Source organism: Osmerus eperlanus, chromosome 8 (assembly GCF_963692335.1).
Source record: "Osmerus eperlanus chromosome 8, fOsmEpe2.1, whole genome shotgun sequence".
NCBI classification, from domain to species: domain Eukaryota; kingdom Metazoa; phylum Chordata; class Actinopteri; order Osmeriformes; family Osmeridae; genus Osmerus; species Osmerus eperlanus.
In genome coordinates, this window is record NC_085025.1 from 2,273,200 (window position 1) to 2,289,183 (window position 15,984).

Sequence of the window (15,984 nt, forward strand, 5' to 3'; positions counted from 1 at the left end):
AGAGGAGGGAATATATCAAAGATCAGATGCAGCCAGCAGATGTTTTTTTTCCCCCCAGATACACGACTGTCATCAATACACAATGTCAGTTACAACAGGAACACATTTGAATGTGTTCATGTGAAAAACAAGATAGAATACATGAACAAATAAAGAGGCAATAGCTGATTTACTGATTGTTATTGACACATAGGAAATCCTTAATTTCTTCCGCACTGATAAAATTATACAATATGCAACTTGGCTGAGTTCCTTTGCTCGCAGTATTCACATTCAATACTGCTGACATGTGTCTTACTAAGGTCCCTAAGGGAAAGCTAGACCAGACACGATGAGACTGCGAAACTCATCACTTCTCCTTCGACCATCACGTCTCTTTTGTACTCTATACGAATGGAAAGAAAAACAGGTTTGGACAGGCGTATTGCAAGACGGGCTTAGCTGGTTCAAAGTTAAAAGGCATCCTCACTCTGAAAAGCAATTCACAAAAGAATGTATGTGAAACGAAGTAAAAAGATGAATTTACAAAACACAACAAGAGAGAAGGAAAGACTACAAATACAAATGACTCACATACCTCTCACAGCCTTGTATGGAATGTGAAAGGGGTGTTACACAGTGAGCATACAGTACCTGTGCACATGAGTGCGGAGGGAGGCGTCTCTAAACGAGACAAACCCCCAGAAAGAGAACGAGGTACTCAGGGGGGGTGGGGGGCTCCTGGGCCCCTCAGGAACCCCTTCCACTCCTCAGACCATTTGCTGTATCTACGACTAGGCTCACAACCCATAAACAAACAGGCAGGGCAGCCAGACTGGCCTGCTAGAGCTGGAAGGCTGGGAGGCTGGAAGGCTGGGAGTCTGGAAGGCTGGAAGGCTGGAAGGCTGGGAGTCTGGGAGGCTGGGAGTCTGGAAGGCTGGGAGGCTGGGAGTCTGGAAGGCTGGGAGTCTGGGAGGCTGGGAGTCTGGAAGGCTGGGAGGCTGGAAGGCTGGGAGTCTGGGAGGCTGGAAGGCTTGGAGGCTGGAAGGCTTGGAGGCTGGAAGACTGGGAGTCTGGGAGTCTGGGAGGCTGGGAGGCTGGGAGTCTGGAAGGCTGGGAGGCTGGGAGTCTGGAAGGCTGGGAGTCTGGGAGGCTGGGAGTCTGGAAGGCTGGGAGTCTGGGAGTCTGGAAGGCTGGGAGGCTGGAAGGCTGGGAGTCTGGGAGGCTCGGAGGTGGGCCGGTGGGGATACAACGAGCTCCAGGCATCAGGTTTCCACCAGTCTTTCCCAGAACTGGCCGTGACTTCAGGACAGCTCGAACCAAACTAGAAAGAACTGCTGGGGACTGCACTTCTTGTGCTTTCCAGACCCCCACTCCCTAAACTGCCAGAGGCTTCGGATCAGTATGATAAATATTTACAGGGCCAGGAATTCTAGCACAGTGGCAAATTATTATAGAGCAGCTTTCATGGGGATGGAGACGCTATCATTAGGCTGACTTGGGACCAGACTGAGACGACTACAAAACAGACAAATTATCATTATTATTAATTGTCTGATTTCAGGCTACACTTAATCAACTTTAACCGTTGATGAAGCAGAACTCTAATTATTTTAAAAAAAATTATATCAAAAACCCTCCCCCCCCCAGTTATTATCTACGTCCATCTTCCCCCTGGTAGAGCACCCCTCCCCCCGTCTGAGAGCCATGGCCTCCCTGTTATCTCTGCCTCACTCAGGCCAGCGATTAGGCCCCTGGGTAAACAGACCTGGAGTCAGGCCAGCCAGGGGCCAGGCCTTAATGACTTCTTTGTGCTCCGCTGTGTGGGGCCTGGGGTGCAGGGTCGAGGCAGGGGGGGGAGGAGACAGGGGGGAGGAGAGATAAGGACATAATCCACCTTAAATATCTAAGTTGACGACAGTAATGCCCCTGATATGCAGGTAATGAAACTGTCATGTTACGACTAACGTACAGCAAAGCCGTCTCAGTAGGTTGTGGATGGACTAACAAACTCACAATGACTCATACAGGAAATGCAATATCATAAACTGATTTACTTGGCTGACAGAATGTTTTTAAAGTGACAATGTTTTCTCTGCTGCACTACAGGGGTACATAACCAACTTTATTAGACTCAAACCCCAGTTAACTAAGAAGTGCGATGTTATCTACACGTCTGAGCCGTGTCCTTGATGGTATCTGGACCCGAGCACAGAAAAGTCTGTAATCTGACTTGAATGCCTCCTATTCAGCCCACCTGTTGTAAGTCCTGTCAGGTGAAAGTGGAGAGCGGCCCAAAACACGGAGCCTCAGGTCACCCTGGAGGACTGCTTTTAAGCAGCGGCGCTAAGTGCAGGTTGTGCAGGTTGACACTACATTCCGCGAGAGCTTTCTGCACGTGGCCGGGGGAACAGAGGGGGCATTGAGCCCCAGGCCGGGGAGAGCGGGCTGGGGGTGAGGAGTGCGGGGCGGGGGCCCGGAACGTGGATGAGGATGGGCGGTCCTGGGAGCACCCGGGGCCGGCCATGCCCGAGACTGGGAGAGAGAGAGGAGGCCTGTCCTGGCTGGAAATCCGGCCTTCCTGCAGGCTGTTCACCGGCTCCAACTCCCGTCAGGGACTTTGTGTCCAGAGCCCCTCAGCAGACATCCAGCTGGCACGCCAGCCTCTGTCCACACTCCTGCCAAGGTCTGCAGGTATACAACGCCTTGCTCCTACCTCCCTCACATCAGTGTGAATCTCTCCCCGAGCTGGTTTATAGAGAAGCTCTGATCTACGAGTGCCTGTCAGGAGCTGAGGTCACTGTCAACCTGCCAGCCAGCCTGTAACATCCTGGTGGTCTGGGTTATTACAGATTCCTGTACTACACAGATTCCTGTCAGCGACACTTGCGAGTTTCCTCAACGGAACAGTCAGGCACATGTAAACGAGAATCGTCATTTCATTCTAACCACAATATAACAGTTTCTTCCCCCGGTGTTCAGTGCCACAGCTGGTGTGCGGGATCAGACCTACCGTGGGTTCAGGTTTCCCCGTCAGGCTCTTCAGCAGCTCGTGGAGGTGGGGCCAGTTGCCCTGGGAGTACCAGCCAGGCTTGTCCAGGGAGGGCAGGCCCTCACTCTCCTCCACGTCGCTCACTGTCGCGGGGCAGACAAGCGAACGCACAGTCACCACAGCTCACCCACACACCGCTAAATACACGAGCAGACGTGACCACACGCCTCGGCACACCACCACACCTCGCCCCCCCCCCCCCCTCAGCTCAAGCATGGGACACAGAACGGGAGGGAATGGGTTCTAACGATATGGATTACGTTCCACACCGCTGCTTAGTGGGATAAACTGTGTTATGGTATAGAAATGAGTGCTGGGGAAATGAGCATAATTATGGTCCCTTCCATTCTACTCATTTCCTAGGCAGATTTGATGCGGATTCTCTCTCTGCCTCAGTCCTGACTGGTAAAGATTACAGCAGCCATGACATCAGCGAAACCAGGAGAACACAACCCTGGTCCCTTGGAGGGTAGAGGGGACTGGGAGGAGGGGTAGAAGGGCAGCTCTCCTCTTCTACCCCCCTGGGTGCTTCCCAGAGGCTCTGCCTGGACCCCTTCCTCTTCCAGCCCCCTTCTCCTCCTCTTCCAGCCCCCCTCTCACCTACCAGCCCACTTCTCCTCCCCTCCCAGCCCCCCTCTCACCTACCAGCCCCCTTCTCCCCTCCCAGCCCCCCTCTCCCCTCCCAGCCCCCCTCTCCCCTCCCAGCCCCCCTCTCACCTACCAGCCCCCTTCTCCTCCCCTCCCAGCCCCCCTCTCCCCTCCCAGCCCCCCTCTCACCTACCAGCCCCCTTCTCCTCCCCTCCCAGCCCCCCTCTCACCTACCAGCCCCCTTCTCCTCCCCTCACAGCCCCCCTCTCACCTCCCAGCCCCCCTCTCACCTCCCAGCACCCTTCTCCTCCCCTCCCAGCCCCCCTCTCCCCTCCCAGCCCCCCCCTCACCTCCCAGCCCCCCTCTCCCCTCCCAGCCCCCCTCTCACCTACCAGCCCCCTTCTCCTCCCCTCCCAGCCCCCCTCTCACCTCCCAGCCCCCCTCTCACCTACCAGCCCCCTTCTCCTCCCCTCCCAGCCCCCCTCTCACCTCCCAGCCCCCTTCTCCTCCCCTCCCAGCCCCCCTCTCACTTCCCAGCCCCCTTCTCCTCCCCTCCCAGCCCCCTTCTCCTCCCCTCCCAGCCCCCCTCTCACCTCCCAGCCCCCTCTCCCCTCCCAGCCCCCTTCTCCTCCCCTCCAAGTCCCCTCTCCCAACCCCTCACCGCCAGCCTCCCTCTCCTCAGTGAAAAAACAGTGATTAATTGACTGTATAACTCAAAAGGCCACATGAAAGCTTGATCCAAATTTGAAATGAGGCTGGTGGAATCTCAATTGCACAACAAGCCGGATCATTACTCTCCCTGCAGACATGTCAGGGAGGGCCCAGTACATTCCACAGCACACATGACAAATATGACCAATGGCTTCAAATGTACTCTTGTACTCGGAGTGCTGTTCTGTACCCTGCTGCTGTTGCAAACTGCAACACAGGACAGCTCCTCTATACACAAGTGGAACAGGACAGCGCCTTCACCAGGGTCATGCGAAGGTTAAATAACCTACAAATATTGTGACAGAAGAAAGTGAAAAAGCACAGGCTGACACACACACAGTAACAGCAGCATGGTACGTAGAGAGACAGGGGAATGAGAGGTATGTGGTTTCTGCTGCAGTTCACGGGACACAGAACAGAAACACACTCCATCCGTACAAACACCAGGGCATCTATTAGCATGTCAGATCTGGTGGCGTTTTCCCAGTAAAGTGAGGCTGTATGCGCTGGGTAAATATTTAGAGAGACCTGGCAACGCCTGAAAAATGGCTCTGTAGGTCCTGTTTAATAACAGGTACGTACTCCGTTTTCAACTATTTAAAGAGACACTTTAAAACCCCCAATTTGTGACGTACAAGATAAAAAAGTTATATTGAAGTGAAATGCTGAAGCCAGTGTGGTGTCTCTACAGCAGAGAGTTAATGTTTGTGAGGGCCTTTCTGCCAGCGTGGCTCGGCTCAGAGAGGAATATTTGAGTGACTGGATCATTGTGCTTCACACATAATGCATCTCTCCTGTGTTATCCCTGGCTGTAGGAGAGAGAGAGAGAGATAAACAGACAGACAGAAGAAGAGGGTGAGAGAGATACATAGAAAGAGCAAGTGAGGGGCAGAGAAAGAGTGAGACAAAGAGAGAGACAGAGTAAGGGAGACAATGAGAGAGAGAGCTAGAGAGAGACAGAGACAGGAGCGAGAGCTAGAGAGTGAGAGAGAAATAGAGAGTGAAAGAGCTAGAGAGAGACATAGACAGTAGAGAGAGAGAGACAGAGAGAGAGAGACAGAGAGAGAGTTAGAGAGAGAGACAGACACAGGAGAGAGAGACAAAGAGCTAGAGAGTGTGAGAGTTAGAGAGAGAGAGAGTCCAGCTGAAGCAGCATTCCTCAGCAGCAGCAGTTCAGCTCCCCTTACAGAGCACACGTCTACATGCAGCCCTGGGATCCCACACCAGCTGCGTGGGCAGATTGACAAGGATAAGGGTTGGATCAGATACCCACTGTGGATCACGGAGAATCAAACGCTATCGGTCAATAAGAACCTGGATAGAATCTGCTTCCTGTGAAAGAAAGCAGTACTCTCACACCATGAGGTAGTGGCTGGGGTGAAGGTCTGTGTTATAGTGGTGGGGGCCAGGTGAGGGTCTGGGGTTTGAGAGGGAACTCTCTTTTATTATTTCTTAAAGGGAACCAATCTTCAGTAATCTCTAACCTGAGATTCCTAAGTAATCATTCCACTGGGGTGTTAAATATGCGTCTCTTCAGCTAATACTCTCTCTGGAGTATTAGCTGTGGAGAAGAGAGGAAGACCTGGGGGAGGCAGACAACCCCACGCTGATGCGGGTCTGGGCAGTGGGACGGCACAGTGGGCAGAGACTCACCCAGGGTCCGGAAAGGTCTCTGCTGGGGCACCAAGGAAAAGAAGCCAGGCTTCAAGGCGTTGGTGATGATGACGTCAAACAGCTCCTCAAAGTCCTTCCTGCAAGCAGAGCAGGAACAGAGCGCTCAGTACGGACGCAGCAGGAAGCCTGGCACACACGGACAGGGATCGTACATTACAAAACCATGGAAAAGAATATTTCCATGGAACGGTTCTATGGAGAGTTGATGGGAAATGTTTCCATGATGTGGTGCACGTAAACAAAGAGATGGATGGGAATAGTCGGGGAACCATTCAAACATGTGGAGAGGAATGTAAACACATCAGGGCGAGCACAATTACAGAGATTGTAACACACTGTATCTGGTGATGAACTGGGAGCAGGGTGAGTCACACAGCAGCAGAGCTGGACCGGGCCTGGACCGGGGGCCTGGACCGGGCCTGGACCGGGCCTGGACCGGGGGCCTGGACCGGGCCTGGACCGGGGGCCTGGACCGGGCCTGGACCGGGGGCCTGGACCGGGCCTGAACCGAGGGCCTGGCTAAGACTGACATGTCTTTAGGACCTCTCACTGTGGCCCTATGTGGGTGGCAAGCCTATACTAGCCACAGCAAAACACAAATCAAGCATAGCATTAGGACTTGAAATGAGTAGAATAAAGGAGATCACAAACTAAGGAATTGTATGCTGTGGAATAAAATACTGGGGGAAAAAAAACTATAATACGGTTAAACCCAAGCAAAAAAAACAAAAAACTAAGTGGTTCTAGTCTTACATGCTGTATTCATTTCCGTGCAACATATGGGCTACAGCACTGTTTTGCTGCCCTGCGAGAAAGGCAAAGTAGGGAGGGCTAAAAATAACAATAAAAAGCAAACAGATGACGGCACAGACTGTTTTGATCTCAACGTGCTGCACGCCACGGCTAAAGAGGCACCTATTCCCACAGAGGGGTCTAGACCGAGGGTGTGTGGGTCTGGAATAGCCCTGGGCTTGTTGTGTGACTTCTAACAGCTCTCTGGCCTTGCCCTGCTAGGGACCTGCCTTCTGCCTGGAGGCCTGAAAGGTTGGGTAACTCTCCCGACTCTCTTGAGAGAAGCGTGGGGATAAGTAATCATGCTATTACTTGGAAAGCAAGGATCACAACGCAACACCTTGCATTGAGGGCAAAGTGCAAGCGTGTTCTGGAAATTGTGGGAATTCACCCGAAGCTGGGTGAGCAGGAATCCGATTATCCTGCCTGAAGTATCAGGCTTTAAACTAAGCAACGTCAGCCGTCAGCTGAATCACAACCAGACCAACCAGCTCGACAGCAAAGCATAATTATCCCTAAACCAGTGAGCACAGGAAAACATTCTGATTTGTTCTGATGCAAATTCTTCTGCCGAGATTTTTTTGGCTTGAAATATTTTGCCTTGAATTTGAACAGCCTGAATTTGGTTCCATTTCAATTTCTGAAGCTTAAATTTTTTTCTTTAATTTCTCGGATCAGACAAACAGCTAACCTGAGTTTCTGAACCTTGAAGTTTTGGATTTTTTTTTATTATTTTTTTTACATAAAAAAATTAATTCATATTTCAATTTTAAAGAGGTGAATTCAAAACCAACAAATTCGGTGGTGTTTAAATTTCAATATTAAGTATTCAATGTATTTTAAAATTCAAAACATTATGTCACTGATTTGCTTCCATAGCACATTTACATTTAGTCATTTTGGCAGACGCTCTTATCCAGAGCGACTTACATTAAGTACAGGGACATTCCCCCGAGGCAAGTAGGGTGAAGTGCCTTGCCCAAGGACACAACGTCATCTGGCACGGCCGGGAATCGAACTGGCAACCTTCTGATTACAAGCCCGCTTCCCTAACCGCTCAGCCACCTGACTCCCTTAGTAGATAAGCATTCACTGCACTCCCTCTCCCGCTCTCTTCCTCCCTCCCTCCCTCACTCCCTCCCGCTCTCTTCCTCCCTCCCTCCCTCACCCTCCCTCCCCCTCCCTCCCTCCCTCCTCCTCCCACTCTCACCCTCCCGCTCTCACCCTCCCTCCCTCCCTCACCCTCCCTCCCTCCCTCACCCTCCCTCCCTCCCTCACCCTCCCTCTCACTCACCCTCCCTCCCTCCCTCCCTCACCCTCCCTCCCGCTCTCACCCTCCCTCCCTCCCTCCCTCACCCTCCCTCCCTCCCTCCCTCCCTCACCCTCCCTCCCTCACCCTCCCTCTGTCCCTCCCCCTCCCGCTCTCTTCCTCCCTCCCTCCCTCCCTCACCCTCCCTCCCTCCCTCCCTCACCCTCCCTCTCACCCTCCCTCCCTCCCTCACCCTCCCTCTCACCCTCCCTCCCTCACCCTCCCTCCCTCTCACCCTCCCTCCCTCACCCTCCCTCCCTCCCTCCCTCACCCTCCCTCTCACCCTCCCTCCCTCACCCTCCCTCTCACCCTCCCTCCCTCCCTCACCCTCCCTCCCTCTCACCCTCCCTCCCTCACCCTCCCTCCCTCCCTCCCTCACCCTCCCTCCCTCCCTCCCTCCCTCCCTCCCTCCCTCACCCTCCCTCCCTCACCCTCCCTCCCTCACCCTCCCTCCCTCCCTCCCTCCCTCCCTCACCCTCCCTCTCACCCTCCCTCCCTCCCTCACCCTCCCTCCCTCCCTCCCTCCCTCACCCTCCCTCTCACCCTCCCTCCCTCACCCTCCCTTCCTCCCTCCCTCACCCTCGCTCCCTCCCTCCCTCCCTCACCCTCCCTCCCTCCCTCCCTCACCCTCCCTCCCTCACCCTCCCTCCCTCCCTCACCCTCCCTCCCTCCCTCCCTCCCTCCCTCACCCTCCCTCCCTCACCCTCCCTCCCTCTCTCTCCCTCTATTTAGCACAAACAGACACACAGCTCAGATTCTGCTCCACGTGGCGACTGCCTGGGAGGTGACCCATGCTGCGGTGTTAAAGGTGGCGGGTCTGGGTGCAGGGGTGAGTTCCACAGAAACCAAACCAGCATGGAGGAGCGGGGTGGAGAGGTGAAGGAACAACAGAATGGCCTGGCCATGCTGTTTGACAGGAAATGAAGGGGGGGGCTGAGCCACAGTGATCCCTCGAGATGGAACTGGGTTAGAACCAACAGTTCACTTTCAGCCCAGCCGCCCCCCACCCCCCCCAGCCGCCCCCCACCCCCGCCCCCGCCCCCCCGCCGCCCCCACCCCCCCCGCCGCCCCCCGCCCCCTCTCAGTTCCCAGCAATGGTGATACTGAGGCTAGCGTCAATTGGATGTGTGTTGGCTATGAAACCAGTGAAGGTTTGGATGAAGATGGTCGTGAAGTCTTGTGTCTTCAGTGGGTAGAGTCAAAGGTTTGAATTACGGGTGGGATTGGGGGGGTTTGACCCCACTAATTGAGACTTGGACCCCCCCAAAAGAGGTAAAAACAACAGGTCGTTCTTACCTATATCGTTCTTACCTGTAATCGTGACCCCCACCCAATTGTCATTGTATCATTCGCACTCTGGGTAGAGTGTTGGTGGGTGTGTGTGCGTTTGGATCATGGGCAGGAAGACCACAATAGAGCATTCAATTCAACACACTTCATTGCCCACCAGACCAAGTGTGTAAGACGGTTTAGGCAAGAATAATAAGCCTGAACCACACTGTGTACACTGCAGCAAGGAGCAGTGGTGCTACGTTGTCCAGTCCTCTGGGTCAGCCCACACAGCTGCTCAGTGACGAGCCTACGGAGAGCCTGTGGGGACAAACCAAACGCTGCACACATTCCATAGTAGGAGTCCCTCCCTTGCGCTCCGAACGTCGGCTGGGCTAGTGGGAAACTGCTGCTGTCTGCACATTGGGAGCTGAGGGTGAGTGTGTGTGTGTGTGTGTGTGTGTGGTGTGTGTTTGTGTGTGAAAACGGAATGTGAGGGCGGTGTGGAGTGGGAGTTGGCGTAGACAACAGTAGAAGCTGTTTCCATCCTGGTGAGTCTGGTCTTGTCCTGAGCAGAACCCTACACACTGACAGATCATAAATGCAGCTGGTCTGCGAGGTGGGATTCATGGCTGCGGTAAAAGCACACAGTGTCCTGCGGGGATAGTGTGTGGTCTGGTCTGGCCTGGTCTGGCATGGCTCGGTCTGGTCTTGGCCTGGGCTGGTCTGGTCGTGGTCTTGGCCTTGGCCTGGCCTGGCCTGGCCTAGCCTGGGTCTTGGTCTGGCCTGGTCTTGGTCTGGCCTTGTCTGGCCTGGCTTGGCCTGGTCTTGGCCTGGTCTGGCCTGCTCTGGTCTGGTCTCCTTACCCCAGGACGTGATCACAGATGAGCCTGCAGTAGTCGCTGTGAGAGCTGGTGATGAGCAGGAGGACCTTGCCAGCGTTCTTCATGCAGCGGAGCCAGGTCTTGACGGCGTCGGAGCAGGGCTGCAGGTACCTGCCTGGGTCCCGCTTCACACTGGGGAAGTACGTCCCAGCATCCTCTGAGCACACACACACGCACACACACACACACACACACACACAGACAGACAGACAGACAGACAGACAACATACACAGTTAATATATTCTGTCAACAGATTGGCTTGATCTTCACACACAGATGGATGCTTTGACATCTCAGAAACCACATTTCCAATATAATCAAATAATCAAAATGCAGTGATGTGGGCATGTGTGTCTTTCATGTGAAGGCTACATGGAGGAATTGTGCTGTGTCACATCCTGATCAACAGGGTCAAAAGACACACAGTGAACTCCCTTTCCTGCCCTCCCAGGACTGTTTGAAGTTTAGAGGCTTCCAGGCCAGCCAATGGTTTTCATTAAAACACCAGACCGTGCTAACAAGCAGCAGGCAGCACAGTCTTCGACCTTGACACACACACACACACTGACTGGACTCACACATGGTGTACGTGTGTGTGAGCGTGTGTGAGTATTTGTGCGTGCGAGTGTGTGCGTGGCGATGCTCTGAACTAATGATGTAGAACACAGACGAACATATTTACATTTACATTTAGTCATTTAGCAGACGCTCTTATCCAGAGCGACTTACAGTAAGTACAGGGACATTCCCCCCGAAGCAACTAGGGTGAAGTGCCTTGCCCAAGGACACAACGTCAATTGACACGGCCGGGAATCGAACTGGCAACCTTCAGATTACTAGCCAGACCCCCTCCCTAGCCATCTGGCTCCCTAGTCACACCCAGTCGTTCAGTATAAAACCTCTGGCAGCCTGCTCAGGGGGTGGATGAGGGGGGATCTCTGGGTCACGTTCCTCCCCACAGAGTCAGGGTGGCTGGGCAGCGTTCTGCTTAAAGCCCCCTGGCTGCTCTCTGGCGCCACCTGCCTGCCTGCCTCTCTCTGCGCTTCAGCAGACAGTGAGACACTGCAGAGCTAAATCTAGCCCACTCTGATCTGTGTTTAATAAGCAGACACAGTCAAAACATCTGTGTTGTCCTGGAGAGCTGCACCCAGCGGCACCATGAATAACAACAGCTTTGTTTATTAGAATGGGAGGGAGGCTTCGCAAACAGCACAGCTACACAACTACCAATTAGCACATGGTTATTTATGAAAAGAGGAAACAATAAAAAAAAAAAAAACGTTGTCTGGGTGTTTTCATTATAGTGTTTTGTTACATTGGAACAGTATACTTGAGCCATTCGATTTCAAAAAGTCTAGACTTCGAGCAACACCCCCCTCACCTCTACGATCAGACAGTGTTGGCTTGACAATCTGTCATATCGAGTGGTAGGGGCCATATTTTAATTAAACACTGACACGCTTACAACCTTGTAAAACAGGAAGTGGACCTCTATTTGCCCTGCAGCTGAAGAATGTTCCCAGTATGTGAGAAGTGGTGTGGAGTTTTTTCACGAGCAGGAGAAAAGGCGGGTGCAGATGAGTGGAGAGAAGTGATCGGACCAGGTGTTTAACCCTGGCACCGAGCAGGACGCCCGCTCAAGGAGCATCGCTGCGTGTGTGTGTGTGTGTGAGACAGAGAGACGGTGTGTGTGTCTGTGTGAGACAGAGAGACGGTGTGTGTGTGTGTGAGACAGTGTGAGAGAGTGTATGTGTAAGAGAATGTGTGAGAGAGAGACAAGAGTGGTTGTGCATGAGAGTGTGTGTGTAAAAGAGTGTGTGTGTGAGTGTGTATGAGAGATGGTGTGTGTGTGAGTGTGTATGAGAGATGGTGTGTGTGTGTGTGTATGAGAGATGGTGTGTGTGTGCCCGCAACAGAGAGAGAGAGAGAGAGAGAGAGAGAGAGAGAGAGAGAGAGCTGGACTACAGCAGAACAGACACCACCCACCCACTCATCTTGTACCCTTCTCCACCTATGACAGAAGGCTGACCTCCCCAGAGGTCACAGGCTGCCAACCATCACATGGGTTATGCAACAATCACAAATTAGCTTCATTAGAGACCAAAAGTGTAAAGTCTATCTTTCACGAGTGAAATGCTGCCTGCTAGACTATCACAATAACTGAAGGTTGCCTAGATTTTCTGTCGTTTTTTTAAATTTTTTATAAAATTATTGGTCCCACATTTCAGTCGCTACGAAAGACTTGAACCTGCTGCCATCTTATGGTACAAATACAGAGTTGCTTTTATAGGTGAACGAATACTTGGCTAGTGTACAGTAAGAACACTGCAGATAAAAGAGCAATCCCTCACTCTTACCAGAAGGGTGCGACAAAGCACAAAGAAAACAATCACAGATTCCTACTGCATGAATCTGTACTTGGATATGACCACCAAGAAATCATACACTAAAGTGTAAATCAACAGAACTTCAAACACGGTTGAACAAAGCATATTGAAACTTAACTACCGGCAGTAAAGGGTTAAAGGAGGCCTGGGATCATAACTTCACCAGTTTCCTCTGGAGTTTTCCCATCCAGTTAATGCGACCAGTAGGTCAGCCAGCTGGCTCGGGGTGGACCCTGACACAGCCCAGGCCTTGCTCTCTCTCAGCTCCTGAGCAGCACGTCATATTGTACACTGACGGCCACTCAGATCTGCACTGGTACACTATATATGTGGACCCCTACAACATTACACCTACAGGAGCTTTAATGACATCCCGTTCTAATTCCATGGGCATTCATATGGAGCTGTTCCGCCCTTGGTGCAGCTATAACAGAGAGAGGATAGGGAGTCAGGTGGCTGAGCGGTTAGGGAAGCGGGCTAGTAATCAGAAGGTTGCCAGTTCGATTCCCGGCCGTGCAAAATGACGTTGTGTCCTTGGGCAAGGCACTTCACCCTACTTGCCTCGGGGGGAATGTCCCTGTACTTACTGTAAGTCGCGCTGGATAAGAGCGTCTGCTAAATGACTACATGTAAATGTAAGGATAGATTATGAGGAAATGACCACTTTAGTCCGTGAGTGAGTGATAGTATGTGCAAGTAGACAATATGTTGGGTGTGAATATGGAAGTGTGGGCATGTCGTGAGCCTGGGGGCAGGCGGGCACGGCAGGTCCTGCCTGGGACGATGCCCAGCATCTGGGATCTTCACCACCAGCAGGCCAGCTCTCTCGCACATCAAAGCACTCTTTACAGGATGCACAAACAGTTGCAGTGCAGATTGGGGCAGAGTGCTGGACCGTTTCACAAACAGACACGCCACAAATGAGGGTAAAATGAGCTAAATGCACGTAGCTCATTTTTCTTATCATTTTTTTTCATCAGAGAGAAAGGCGTAGGCTGTCGAAACGCAAATAAACATTATGGATTCATGCTGTCGGCTTGACAACAGTTGACGACAGCAACATTACCTTGGGTATGTAAGTGGCATGAAGTGAATCGCAGGCTATAATCTATTGAGGGAAAAGTTCCGACCATCCAGACCAACTTTGCATTGTATGTTTTTCCTGAAGAAAATTTACTGCAGTGAGATCCACTGAGCTGACTTGCCGTTTATAAAAGACTGATTGCTATATTGAGCCTTTCTCTATCCTTTTGGTCAGTGTGAAACAGGGACAGGCTTAATTTGTGACCCATCGTCGCAGTAATGTTAAGCCTCGATAAAACCGAAGGCACCATCGTTTTTGCTGGTTTGTTAAATAGAGCAAGTGGGCACAGACATCTCTCCTAAAAGGTTAAACACATAGGCCTGCATTCTATTTGTGTCTGCCTAATTGAAGACTCATCACCATGCAGTATCCGTCAGTGTCTGGGTTTAAATAAGAACATACAAGGGGTTAAGATGTAAAAAGACATAAAGAAGGCTCAACTAGAGACATTGGAGACTGGAGACTTTCCAGAATATGTAATTCAAAACAGCAGCAGTGTATCACAAGGTGACATGGCGTCTGTGACCATAACAACCTTTTGGCATGAAACACATCAGTGGTGGACAACAGACTCATTTCAAAAAGACATCAATTTCGATTCTATTTTGCTGATACGATAAAAAAAAAGGAATAACAAAAAATCTGCCTCAAAGAACAATGGCAGTTGGGATGGAAGGGATGGTGGTTTGGGACATGGATGAGCAGTTTGGTCTGTGAGACTCGACTCTAGATGCCTAGTCACTTTCCCCTAAAGGCAAACGTGTGGAAATTGCAATGTTATTATATAAAACCTAAGCTATATTTAGACAGGACATCTTTGGAAAAGAATTGGGCGGACCTATATTTGAGGATGTTATGTGAAGTGCATCCTATAATGAAACTGTTATAGGGTGAAAATGCATTGTGTCTTATATGGCAAAATATTTTTTTAAGATAATACTCAAAATGATCTGAATAAAAAGCCTAAAATTCTTAGTTAGTCCTAGGACCTTTACACCACACTTTTGACTCATTTTTCCTATTATAAATCATTTCAGGCACCACATACGATATACGATAGCTATCCAATGTCTGTTTACTAAAGTTGCTGCTCCTACCAGCTGTAACCCACTAGGCTGGAAACTGCTGATGGAAGAACAATGCAATAAATAATGAAACTAAGTTTGTAAAGCCCTAAAGTAAAGGATGTTGAACCAAGTCCATCTTAACCACAGCAACTAAAAGTGTGGCACTGATGGTGATAAATGTTTCTCCAGCCTAAAGGTACAATCAGCGTGAACGATGCCTCCACATCTCTGGTGAGATACGCTCAGCCGTGCCCCAGGCAGACAGCTGCTTAAATCTACTGGATCTAAAGGAAGAGCAGAGACTGTAATCTGGATTTCCCAATGTGACAGACTGTTGATGTTTTGCAACATTTAACTACGGGTTAATTAAAAGTGATTTCAATGTGTTTTCAACAACCTGTAGTTCGCCATGGCAACCAGCTCATACTGTAGCTAAGTTTAGTGAACCTAGTTCACACCCCTCCCCTATAACAGTATGGGAGCCATAATAAAAACATTATAAGAAATGAGACAGACCACAGATGGAAACACAGAACTATATAGCAAGAATATGAGAATATCAAATGTAACTGTGTGATAAACAAAAGTCTGCTTTCATCCAACATTAATAAACATCGCACAAAAGCAAGTGATTTACATCCCATTTCTGGGTTCTGAGCAGTGAGCTGTTCTGAGTGGGAATGAACATTTTGTGGTTGTAAAAACACGGCATGACATAGTAGTCAAAGAGAAATTTGGTGCTCATTTTGACAACTGAACCCAGCTGCAATTCCATAACCTAACAGTGCTCTATGTATCAACTTTAAGCAATTGTGACATTTTAGACAGATTCCAACTTTGAAGTCTCACACCCCTGCCGTGGCCTCTAATGGTTGCATGTTAGTAAAACACTGTACTGAGACCGAACACAAACACGCTAAATTACTGTTTCTGATCAGACACACGTGTACAGCCCTCCCTAGAAATCGTCTACCAAGTAACCTGGCAGACTTGTTCTAGAAGGGCCACCAACTGCTAGTATTTAATGGCCCTCTCTGTTCTATTTGGTTTTGTAAGCCATAAACGTTGACTGTTATTGTTGCATGCAAAACAGAGGCTTGGCTTATCTTTCAGTTAGCATGGCACAGATCAAAGAACAAAACTAAATCAGGACATCACGCGGAATGTCAGACATAACAGTGTTTGTT

General features: G+C 50.8%; 2 protein-coding genes across 2 annotated transcripts in view; both read right to left on the reverse strand.

The window, feature by feature from the left end:
- The window catches only part of slc16a10 (solute carrier family 16 member 10), a 426,623-nt gene that overhangs the window by 41,494 nt on the left and 369,145 nt on the right, over window positions 1–15,984 (reverse strand). The gene's annotated exons all lie outside the window — the stretch shown is intronic.
- nt5dc1 (5'-nucleotidase domain containing 1) overlaps window positions 1–15,984 on the reverse strand; it is a 35,294-nt gene that overhangs the window by 4,312 nt on the left and 14,998 nt on the right. Inside the window, exons 7-9 of the mRNA XM_062467045.1 lie at window positions 10,241–10,415; window positions 5,984–6,081; window positions 2,993–3,114 (exon numbers count right to left, since the gene is read on the reverse strand). Of these exons, the coding sequence (XP_062323029.1) occupies window positions 2,993–3,114; window positions 5,984–6,081; window positions 10,241–10,415 (395 nt within the window). The remainder of the gene's footprint in view (window positions 1–2,992; window positions 3,115–5,983; window positions 6,082–10,240; window positions 10,416–15,984) is intronic.